General features: G+C 44.0%; 1 protein-coding gene across 2 annotated transcripts in view; it reads right to left on the bottom strand.

The window, feature by feature from the left end:
• The window catches only part of PAQR3 (progestin and adipoQ receptor family member 3), a 41,726-nt gene extending 32,737 nt beyond the window's left edge, over window positions 1-8,989 (bottom strand). For both annotated transcript variants that reach the window (XM_063425367.1, XM_063425366.1), the window contains exons 1-2: window positions 8,887-8,989; window positions 2,512-2,720 (exon numbers count right to left, since the gene is read on the bottom strand). In XM_063425367.1, the coding sequence (XP_063281437.1) occupies window positions 2,512-2,696 (185 nt within the window). In that variant the 5' untranslated portion in view covers window positions 2,697-2,720; window positions 8,887-8,989. The remainder of the gene's footprint in view (window positions 1-2,511; window positions 2,721-8,886) is intronic.
• Window positions 8,990-12,569: the final 3,580 nt, after the last annotated feature.

Here is a 12,569-nt window from a genome sequence, read left to right as displayed (position 1 = left end):
GGTCACCGGGTGGCCCGCTGTCGGCTGAATTTGCTTTGCCGGCTCTCGATATCCTAGAGTCTCCGGACAGTGCAGTGGGAAGTCATCTGAGCTGTCGGAGCATTCCTCAATGTCGGCCGCCATCTTAGGCCCCGCTGTGCCATGCGGTCTCCGCAATAGATCGCCAATGTCAACGGACTGCCGCGGCCGATCCGGGCGCAGTTTTTTTTTTTTTTTTTCATTGGTATTGGGGTGCCGTGGTGCTTCTTGCTGTGCAGTAGGCAGCTGGTTTGGTGGTTTTTTAGGGGTTTTAAGGCTTCCGATCGTCGGAGAGCTGCGGGAGTGCTGGTTCCGCCCCCTCGTCGAGCATATTTTCACCTCATTGTTTAAGTGTGCACACTTTGGTATATTTGTAATGTAAACACTGCATTTTCTCAAAAAGACAGTGTTTACAGCAAAAAGCCTGAATGTAATGATTCTACTCACCAGAACAAATTCAATAAGCTGTAGTTCTTCTGGTGACTATAGTGTCCCTTTAAAGAAAATACTATTATCCGTAGGAGGTTTGTTCAATAAAATTTGAATTGTACTCTTAATAGTTGATAAAATGAGAATTATGCTGACTGTTATTTACATCAATTATTTAGGTAAATGAGAAAAATATAATTTGCATAATAATTTGGAACAGGGTGTATTTAGGGGGACAGGGGGATGCCAGATGGTGTTTTTAACACCATAGGGTCAGGAATACATGTTTGTGTTTCTATCCCTATAGTGTTCCTTTAATTAAAATAACTAGTTAAAGAGCTATTTTTACATATACATATATATGTGTATGTATTTTCATTTACATTCTTTGCATGGCAAAGCTAGGCATAGTTTGTAAATAAGTTAACTCTTGCAGTGCGATACCCATAACATAATACCTAATACACGTGTGCATACAGCACTTTTCCACTTGCTGCATGCATCAAGTGACAGGAAGTTCCCAGAAGAAAGTGCAACAAAAGGTAAATAGTTTTTTTTTTCTTTTTTTAATCCGTCACTATGTTATTTACCACAGTAAAATGTTTTCACATAGTTGATTAATTCTGTGTGATTGACATTAGGGAATATACAGTGTTTGTGTTGAAATAACCAAGGAAGCAGTAGATGAGTAGAATATCCTTACAAAGAATGTTGCCTCACAGTTGCATTGCTGGTTTGCTAGCAACAATTTTATACATCTGTTTCACTGTAAATTGAATAGTTCCCAGAATTTTACTTTATAGATTATTTAGTTTGTTTTGGTTTTCATATATCAGAGTTATAATAGTACTGCAATCAGCAGAATCTACTGTGATTCTTCCTAGTTTGGGGACGGTTTCTGTGAAGCGCCGGGAGCCGATGTCACTGCTGTACACTCTTGTGCATGCACAAGAGTACAGCACTGAGGTCTATGGAGGATCCAGTGAGATCCTCATAGATACAGCAAATATCTCTGCACCCGTAACTGGCAGATTGACTCTTCTAGACAGTGGTAGCTCTGCCCAGTGTCTAGAAATGTCAGATGTAGGATAAATACCGAGTCTATCTTTTTACTGGCTTGGAATTTCAGTGAAATTACAACACAGTCAATATAAGATTTCATCTTTATGAAATACTCATATTGCAGGTTGCTCTAAATAAATACTCCATGTTGGCTCTTGCAGTTATGGTGCCAAGAGTGCCCTCGTAAGAATGGCTTATCAACTTACCTGTGATCTACTGATGCCTGTCACTGTCTATGCTGCTAGAAGCTCCTGCAAGGCTGTGCAGAGTCAGTTCATTGGTTGCAGGACCAATCAGCATGGTCTGGCACAAGCAGGGCTTAGCTCAACGGCAGAATTTCCGGTACCAGAGAAGGAGGTACTGGATCCCTAGTGCCACGTAAGTTGTCAAAGCTTCCTAAAACTGTTTAGATAAGAGGGCGACAGGGCACTCCTGGTAGCATAACCACTTCAGTGAACTTTTGAATTGTTTTTTAAAAATTGTTTAAAATCGTTCATTATCATCATCATGCTTGAAGTGATGATGCCAAGATGAAGACTTTGCATATTTGAAGGTTTTCATGAGAAAAAGTCTCTAGTGGTTGTCAGTACCAGACACGCTTTTGGCCTCATAACGCAAAGAATGATGCTGAACATAAAGACCATCGAAAAGGCATCAATGAGAACGTGTTGTGGTTTAGGTACAATGTATATATTGTCATGCCTAAGAATGTTTTACATTGTCTAATAAAAGAGATAGCATCTATACACCAAAACATTTCATTAAGATAAAGTGGGTTTTTTTTTGTGCTTAGCATCTCTGTACAGTAATGATTTTGAATTTACAGATGCTCATTTGACCAAGTTTGGAAAGCTGAACGCAGATTTGGGAAACCAAAAAATATTTAGGGATTGATGATAAAAGTCAAAATAAATCAATTTTGTTATGCAAAAAATGAAAAATTACAAAAAGAAAAAAAAAAAAAAAGACAAAACTTACAGAATTTTAAGTTTTGCTACTTACCTTTTCAAACACAATCTGGATGGTAAATATGCTCGATAGCCATCTGTGATATATGGGTTGTCTTTGAGGAAAACAGGAATCTGCTCATAGGTATATAGTCTAATGCCTCTTGGAAGCAGCACCGGCCAGTACTGATAGCTCCCCAGCTCTATGTAGTGGGCACTCTTCAGTATCTTCTGATGCATGATGGAAGTGGTGGTGATATCTACCTGGAGAAGAAGATGAATCATGTTTACTCATTACTTAACGTAATATTTTTTTAGGATTGGTGAATTGTCATCAACCTACAAGCAAAACCATTTTATTGAAGAGGAATATCTACTAGATGAACGGGGGTAACTCACTACACAAGAAATTGCAAACTCTAGGCCAAAGTAACCAAACTGAAAAAAATCTCCAATGTAGCTATATTTCAGGTTTGGTTAATTTTCCCCAATATTTGTCATTAAGCATTAGCAAAGACCCCCCTTTTTTATAGAGTTTTGTTGTTGTTTTTTGCATTTGTGCAGGTACTAGAACTCTCAAATTAAAACATAAACAGTGATAAATAAAAAAATATATAAATGCTTTAAATTTCAAGTCCAATCCTATTAGACAGGGGGCTAAATTTTCATTCACCAATGACTTGAGGCAAGTAGAAAAGTTGAGCCCTGAATATATAATACAAAGCCCAAAAACAAACGAACCCAAACAATTCTACAAAAATAAACACAAAACATGCGTGTAAGGAACACTGGTTTCCATGACAAACGCCCTATACGTTTTATTTACCCACAACGTACATAGTATTTGCACATAAAAAAAAACCTTGATAGAAGACGTTTTACCTAAAAAAGAACTGGAAAAAACTACAAGGACTATTTTATAAACTATAAACATATTGGCACATTGTTTTTATCAGCTCCTGTAATTTTGTATTTTGGCAAGTGTATTATTCATACTGCACCACACAAAAAGAACAACCCAGAGGGGCGGGGCAGGACCGCCATGCTAGCTGGCCGCAAGTCAGCACAGCTCCTGCAATTTATGGAATTTACCCAAATACAACTTACACATAAACTCACCCAAAGCCAGGAAATTACCAGTTGACAACATGAGAGACTACTGGAGCCCAGAACTCCTTTAAATCTGGTGACTTGGAACTACTACGAACCACTGCAAATTCTGCGGCCTACTTGGGCTGGGAGCATAGTGGACGGCCGCCGCTTTTCTCTCTCATGCCTGAGTGCTGTGCAGTGGCGCTTTCTATACCATCTTCCTGCCCCCCCCCCCCCTTTGGGCCGGTGGGGGTTATCCCGGTCCCCACTGGAGGGCTCCAAAGCTGTCATCAAAGGGGCCTGTATACTCACCAAATATTGACATCCAAGATGGCTGACACCACAGCCCATACAGAATCAGCTTTACTTCCTAGCCGACGAAGGGGGATCACTGTGGCTCCTATTATTCACTCTGACCCACGCAGTCCAATCGCAACGCTGAGCTTGTGTCTAGGTCCTGCATCCACTTACCCGGGTCTCGAACCCCGTGGGGTAGAGCTCCCCATCACAAACCTGCTCCAAGGAGAGTGGCTCGTCAGTGAGAGGTGAGCCTTTTCGGGAATACCGATCGCGGCATATCAGAGGATCGGGTCTGGGGGCACTCGATGGAGCCTCGGAAGAGCCGCTGGGGCGGTCTGAGCTGGACACCTTTCTATGCTGGGACTTTGTCAACATACCTACCAGTGATATAGAAAGTTGGAGGTCGGATTCTGTTCCTAATCTGCACATACATGTAGTCTCCTCGTTTAAAGTGACTGTAATAAGCATGATCAAAATTCTAAGCTTCTTGAGGCTCCAGCGGTTTATGTCATCCTGAACTTTCACCACTGAGTCTTTACAGGGCCGGCGCGTCCATAAGGCGGCACAGGCGGCCGCCTTAGGGCGCAACACGAGGGGGGGTGCAAAAATCCGAATCCTGGGCCCTTTGCCTGTGACTCGCATATTAAAAATATTTCCTGCTCCTGATTTGCTGCCTGGTTCCCAGTGCTGCTCTGATATGTCAGAGGAGTCTGATGGGCGGGGCTTCCTCCTCCCTGCATTCCAACTCCCCGGCGGTCTCAGTTGAACTGAGCTCAGGCCCAGTGTGCAGCTTCCCTGCATTGAGTCACTGCTGTACCTGGACAGGACACACACAGAGCTATTGATGGGCCCGGCAGCATCACCAGTGAGCAGGTAAGGAGAGCGGCATGTCAGATGTTTAAATTAACCCCCTCATTACCCCATCCCTCTAGCTGTGTGTCACTTTGTTCTTAGCCCTGTTTCAGTCTGTCCCAATAATCCCCTCACCCCTAGCCCTGTGTCACTGTACCCCTAATCTACTCCCCCTAGCCCTGTCTCACTGTACCCCTAATCCCCTTAGCACTGTGTCACAGACCCACTAATCCCCTGCCCTGTGTCACTCTGCCCCCCCCCAGTCCTGTGTCACTATGCCCCCCTGCCCCCTAGGCACTGCCCCACTAATCCCCTGCCCCCTAGGCCTGTATCACTGCCCCCCTAGGCCTGTGTCACTGCCCCCTAGCCCTGATTTACTATGTCCCACTGCCCCCTAGGCACTGCCCCACTAATCCCCTGCCCCCTAGGCCTGTGTCACTGTCCCCCTAGGCCTGTGTCACTGTCCCCCTAGGCCTGTGTCACTGTCCCCCTAGGCCTGTGTCACTGTCCCCCATAGGCCTGTGTCACTGTCCCCCATAGGCCTGTATCACTGTCCCCCATAGGCCTGTATCACTGTCCCCCTAGGCCTGTATCACTCTGTCCCCCTAGCCCTGTGTCACTATGTCCTCCTGCCCCCTAGGCACAGCCCCACTAATCCCCTGCCCCCTAGGCCTGTGTCACTGTCCCCCTAGGCCTGTGTCACTTCCACTAATCCCCTTCCCCCTAGGCCTGTGTCACTGTCCCTCCCCCTAGCCCTGTATCACTCTGTCCCCCTAGCCCTGTGTCACTATGTCCTCCTGCCCCCTAGGCACAGCCCCACTAATCCCCTGCCCCCTAGGCCTGTGTCACTGTCCCCCTAGGCCTGTGTCACTTCCACTAATCCCCTGCCCCCTAGGCCTGTGTCACTGTCCCTCTCCCTAGCCCTGTATCACTCTGTCCCCCTAGCCCTGTGTCACTATGTCCCCTTACCCCCTAGGCCTGTGTCACTGGCCCACTAATCCCCTGCCACCTAGGCCTGTCACTCTGCCCCCCTAGCCCTGTATCACTCTGTCCCCCTAGCCCTGTATCACTCTGTCCCCCCTGCCCCCTAGGCCTGTGTCACAGCCTCACTAATCCCCTGCCCTGTGTCACTCTGCCCCCCCCCCGGTCCTGTGTCACTGCCCTTTGTCACTGTCCCCCTAGGCCTGTGTCACTGCCCTGTGCCACTATGTCCCCCTGCCCCCTAGGCCTGTGTAACTATGTCCCCCTCCCGCCTGGCCCTGTGTCACTATGTCCTCTTGCCCCCTAGGTCTGTGTAACTGCCCCACTAAACCTCTGCACTCTAGGCCTTTGTCACTATATCCCCCAGCCCCCTAGACCTGTATCACTGGCCCACTAATCCCCTAACCCTGTGTCACTCTGTCCCCCTGCCCCCTAGCCCTGTGTCACTATGTCCCCCTAATCCCTGCCTCCAATTACAATGTCACTCTGTCCCCTAATCCCTGCCCCCTATTACTATGTCACTCTGCCCTCATAATCCCATGCCCCCCGTAGCCCTGTGTCACTCTGTAACCCTAGCCCTGTGTCATTGTAGCTCTAATTCCCTGCCTCCCTGGCCCTGTGTCACTGTCTCCCTGCCCCCTAGCAATGGGTCACTGTTCCCCTAATCCCCTGCCCACAGCCCTGTGTCACTCTGTTCCCCTAATCACTGCTCCCTATTACTATGTCACTTTGCCTCCCTAATCCCCTGCCGCCGTAGCTCTGTGTCACTGTCCCCCTGCTTCCTAGCCATGGGTCACTGTCCCCCTAGCCCTCTGTCACTCTTTCCCCTAATCTCCTGCCCAATAAACCCTGTGTCACTCTCTCCTTCTAATACACTGCTTCCCTAGACATGTATCACGTTGTCCCCCTAGCCCTGTGTCCCCCTGATCCCCTGCCCTCATAGCCCTGTGCTAATCTGTCCTCCTAATACCCTGCCCCCTAGTCCTGTGTCACTCTGTCTCCCTAATCCCTTGTCTGCCTAGCCCTGTCACTCTGTCCCCCTAATCCCCCAACCCTGCTATCACTTGTCACTCTACACCCCTAGCCCTGTATCACTTTGCCACATAATTCCCTGTTACTATCTGTCCCCCAACCCTTTGTTACTCTATCTCCCTAGTGTCACTGTAATGCCCCGTCTCTCTAGCATTTTGTTCCCTTTGTTTACATTTTTTTTTTCAATATATTACAAGATCAACAATTTAATAAATAAAAATGTAATTCCTTGTGAGCCGTAGGTGGAGTGCATGGCATGCACCTGTGCCTGGTGCAGACTATTATAATTACTGTCTCATGGTTTTGGTGCCCAGTTATAGAGTCAATGCACTCACACTGGGATTCCTAGCCTGAACTTTGACTCATAACAAGCACCAGACTAGAAGGAGGGGTCTGCAGTGAACCAGTCATAAGTACAGGACATGTGTTTTACCACCTGGCCACCAGGGAATTTAGCTCCCTCCATACAAAAAAAATGTAAACAGGAGTAGAGGTAAAACATCTTTTTTATTATTATATGCATTGAGCACCCACTACACACAGCCAACACATGCACATGAAACATATCACACACAGACCAAAACACAGCACATCACATTATTATGAGGTTTATTATAGTGGAGCTCTGTTATAGTGTTATACAAAATGCACATACATTTTATAGGTGTGGAGCTCTGTAATAATCTACTATGCACATTAACGATTTGTGATACACTCAAAAAATACGTTTTTTTTTTTTGCTGTGGATCTCTGGAATTAACTCATCCACAACACATAATACTGTGAATTTTAATGCCCAGGATCAAGGTAAATGAGGAAAACACAGTCCAAAGCAATAATCTTTGTGTTTGTAAGTGGCACCTCTGTATACATCAAGGGAGTGATGGGGCGGCAAAATGCATCTCCGCCTGTGTACCTAAAAATTCTTGCACCGGCCCTGAGTCTTTACATGATTTATTTCCTTTTCTTAGCTCACTCACCATCTATCACTTTTTGCATATCTTTCAATCTAATTGCCAGGCACGTACCCAGCAACTTAGCAGAAGTACAGTAACCTATGCATGCACCTATTTGTTTCTTCAGTCTATGTTAAAGGACCACTCTAGGCACCCAGACCACTTCAGCTTAATGAAGTGGTCTGGGTGCCAGGTCCAGCTAGGGTTAACCCATTTTTTTATAAACATAGCAGTTTCAGAGAAACTGCTATGCTTATAAATGGGTTAAGCCTTCCCCCTAATCCTCTAGTGGCTGTCTCACTGACAGCCGCTAGAGGCGCTTGCGTGATTCTCACTGTGAAAATCACAGTGAGAGCACGCAAGCGTCCATAGGAAAGCATTGATAATGCTTTCCTATGAGACCGGCTGAATGCGCGCGCAGCTCTTGCCGCGCGTGCGCATTCAGCCGAATGGGAGGAGAGGAGGAGGATCAGAGGAGGAGAGCTCCCCGCCCAGCGCTGGAGAAAGGTAAGTTTTAACCCCTTTCCTCTCCCCAGAGCCCGGCGGGAGGGGGTCCCTGAGGGTGGGGGCACCCTCAGGGCACTATAGTGCCAGGAAAACGAGTATGTTTTCCTGGCACTATAGTGGTCCTTTAAGATATGCTTCTTATTATTAATGCTTATTTTGTTTATACTCTTGTTTTACATTTACAAAAAAAAGTGCAGCATAACATATTTTAGGCTGGATACCAATTTTTGTGTCTTCAAATCTTGTAAACTGAAATATCCATGCTGTAACTATGCACAACAAAAAAAAAAGAATATATAAAAAAAAAAACAAAAAAACGAACAACCCATTAGATTACTCAGTTGCTTACACAACAAAAAAACTGAGTACACCAAGTAGGAAATGACAATAATATACTAGCTAAAAAGTGGTGACATCATCTGACGCCCATAATCAGTATAATGACATGGTGTGGAATTGTTTATTTAAATACCATCGGGGTGGGGGTGGAGTGAGTGTGTGTACATTTGATTTACAAGTGCTGATGTATGCACGTTGTTTGCAGGCTCACCAAAGCAATACTGGATTGGTACACTGTACATACAATTCATACACTGATATAAGTCTAGAAGATGTCATCACTGTTAAAATATTAGCCTTACACAATTAAATACAATGACACAGTTGTGTAAGTTATAATAAAATATATTTAATAAAAAAACATCGCATACTTGACAACTGTCCCAATCCGGTAAAGACCTTATCGATCTGTGTTACCGCTGTCCCGGATTCTCTATATCCTGACCCTTGTCCAGATCTGTAGCGGTATTTAAATCCGCGCATGCGCAGTGCGGTCAAAGAGCAAGGGTCATGTGCACAGTGGGCCTTTTACCGCGCATGCGCTCTTGGTAAAGCGTGATCGCGTTTTTGTTGCTACAGATGCGCGTGCGCGCGTATTCTCCAAGCCATGTACGCAGGCGCTGTTACGCAAGAGGCGGAGCCATAAGGAGCTTTACGACTATAGTTTCTACGCAGTCGTTGGGCAGTGGGATTGATCAGCCGACCGTGGTTAACGTGGCATGATTAGGCTGCAGCAATTGTTGCTTCTTTAGCGTGCTAGTCTGCAAAGGCTTCATGGAGAGAGTGGAATGCTTATCTAAGTGTAAATTAGTTCATTTTAAAAGGTTTTGATTCCCCCCAAAGATTTGCTGTACATTTAAAAGGGAGAACAGAATGTAATTGAGGGGTGTTTGTGTAGTAGTGATTATTAACCACTTCAGGATGTTTATTATTTTGTATCCAGTGATGGGGGTAATTATGTCATTTTATTATTATTTTATAAACTGTCCACATTACTCAGTTCTATACAATAGTTAGAACTACAAGACAAGGTGGATGTGCAGGAATGGAGTGTGGTCAGGCTTACAATTCTAAGTAGAATGGGGTACAATTACACAAAATGTAATATGCATTCTATACACAGAAAGAAAATAGGCTGATAGGACAGTGTGCAGCTGGTGGAGAGGAAGTGAGTTATAGGGGAATAGAGGAAAGAAAGGATAATAGCAGTTTAGTCTATATGCCTTTTAAGGCCTAGTGAAGCAGAGAAGGGAGTTTGATATCAACATCAAAGCTCTAGAGAAGTCTTTATGAGCAGAAGACAAACCGGTCTTTTGCAGAATGGAGAGGCCTGCACGGGACGTATTGTGAGAAAAGGTGTCTCTGTTCTATATCTGTTGCAATATAAAGGGCACTTTGGCTCTTGCCTGCTATTTGTAGACCTTCTCATGGTCTTCAGCGTTTCAAACACCAGCCAGTGTGACTCTGCTAGGGCTCAGGACTACACCCTGTTGTGGTTTTGTATTAGTTCCTAATAGTGCGTTATATCTCTTATTGGTTTGGATCTTGGCTATTATTGACTATTCTCCTAACCATACTCCTTGACTTTGCTGCTGCTCCTTGCTTTTCCTGATTTCTGTTTTTCTTAATTTTTTTTAGCTTGCCCCTGACCATTCTCTGTCTTCTGTACGTTAAGCCCGGCCACTCTAAGGTCCGGTATACGTTTAGAGCTATATTATAATTTAAAGACTGTCACGGTCTCCCCTTCCTATGCCTGTTGGCGAGCGGCGTCCTCACAGCCTTGGACGCCGCTCGCATCCTCCTTCTCGTCTCCCGGCGGCAGCATGTATAACGCTGCACGCTGGGAGACCGCGCATGTATGCAAACGCCGGGGTCAGCCACGTGACCCGGCGTTAAAGACACAATATGACAATCACAGTGGGAGGTATAGATATCTCCCACGTGTGATTGTTAATTCTGATTGGAAGTTATCCAATCAGAATTAACCACAGGGTTTATATACTTACCTTTCCTGTCCCTCAGTGCCCTGTTGTGGTCTTTGCTTGCTAGTATTGCTACTGAGACTTGTGCTTCTGGTTACGTACTCTCTGGCTTGTTAATCTGACTTTGTGACTTTCTCCTACCCTTTGACCTCGGCTTGTTTCTCGTTATTCTGTCTTCTGGTTCCCCTTACTCGGCTTGTCTCCTGACTATTCTATGTGTGCTTAGCCTGGCCACTCTAAGGTCCGGTACAGCACCTTTTCTGTGTGTGTGTTAGCGTGTTTGGTTCCCCGAATCGTGACAAAGACTGCGTGTTGGGTTTACCTAAATTCCTTACAGGACTATCTTTGAAGCTACCGGAAGCTCTTGGCAGGTGATTCTGACTTCAGAGAGGTGGCATTGGGTGCACTGGTAGACCACTTTTTCATTAATCATTATAAAAGCATCTGAAAATCTTTTTAGATAATGGTGTTGCCTACATTTAAAAATCCAAACAAGAGATTCCGGAAACCAGCATAGAATGGAACTCCTAAGGATTTAAATGTTTGATCTATATAGTAGCTTGTTACCCACAGCAGTTGAGCAGCATCAAACACTCCAAGCAATGTGTAGACAAACCTTAAACTTAATTTTACATCAATTATGTCTTGCAAAACATTGGTGTATGAATAAAAAAAAAATTGAGACTTAACAAATTGGGTCAAAAATATAAAAATATGCAATTAGAGGGACTCTTGAATAGAAAGAGTTTCAAAGTCCCTTCCAAAAAAATTAAGTGTGTGTGTGTGTAAGGCTACTTCTCTTTCCGCACATATCTGCATGAATAAGCAAGGAGAAAAAAGGAACCTTTCAAAAATGTTTAGCAGAATATAAAATGTAAAGTTCTCCTTTTTATATCTTTTATCTTTAACATGCACTTCATTCACAGGTAGTTAGTCCCCAGTTGTAAATGCACTTGTTTCTAATGAACCATAGTGTCAACTTGTAACAATTAAGTCACAGCAGCAATGTATGACCTATTGTCTCAGGAAAAAGAATTTCTATCAAGTAGTGTATAACCATCTGGATAGGTTTGTATAATCTATGTGTAATCCACATATTAAAAGGTTGTCGTCATTATCACAAAACCAATTAACAAATCAGGTACGTCTAAAATCGCAAACCTATGAATATGTAGTAAAATTACACATTTGGACCACCTTGCACATCTCTTCTCAAGGTTTTGGTGTTTTAGGGTCCTCTGGATTTAGTAAGAGTAATAATTGTCTGTCCTCGTCCGGTCAATGATAATCTGTCCATGTTGAAAGAGAATCTGTATAAGGATTGCCCATCTATATTTGATATTTCTTTTCTGTAATTCCCTTGAAAAATACTGAAATTTACGTTCTCAGAAGAGGTAACAGAAATATCTTTAAAAAATGGCAAATGCATACCGTTTTTAAACCATCTGACAATTTAAGAAGTCCTATAATTCTAAGTGCATTATGACAAACGTCTAATCAGTCAGAATCAGTAGAACATGGACAACATTTTGACATAAGCTATTGCACAACAATCCATATCCAGCGTAAGAAAACACATGTTGAAATCTAGCCGCATAATTAGCCCGTCATCACTCCATTTGCAAATGAAAAAATCCATGTAAAAAAATAACCTACACCAAGAAATCACCTAGAATTGAAAAATACAAAGAAACAAGTGATACAGAATCCCATACACACAGAAGGTAAAAACTATGCTATTTACAACATGGAGAGAAATCCCACTCCTCATCAAGGCCCTTCTAATGAAGTGTTTGCAGTTCGTACATCCAATACAGCTCCTGTTGCTTCAAAAATCTTCCCTTGAACCTCCCTCCTGGGACGTTTTAACATCTGTAGAATTGTATAACGCAACTGGGAAACTGATTTTTCGCTACAAAGTGACGTGTACAAAATGGTGACCAGTAATAACATTTAGTTAATACAATGGCTGAACGGTACATACCTACTGGTGCCATCAGCCATATGTCTACATTTTTTCACATGCCCTTTCATATATGGTCACACATGGGATGCATTAGGTCACACCCCTC

Source organism: Pelobates fuscus, chromosome 6, assembly GCF_036172605.1.
Source record: "Pelobates fuscus isolate aPelFus1 chromosome 6, aPelFus1.pri, whole genome shotgun sequence".
NCBI lineage: Eukaryota > Metazoa > Chordata > Amphibia > Anura > Pelobatidae > Pelobates > Pelobates fuscus.
This window is presented reverse-complemented; position numbering and strand designations above follow the sequence as displayed.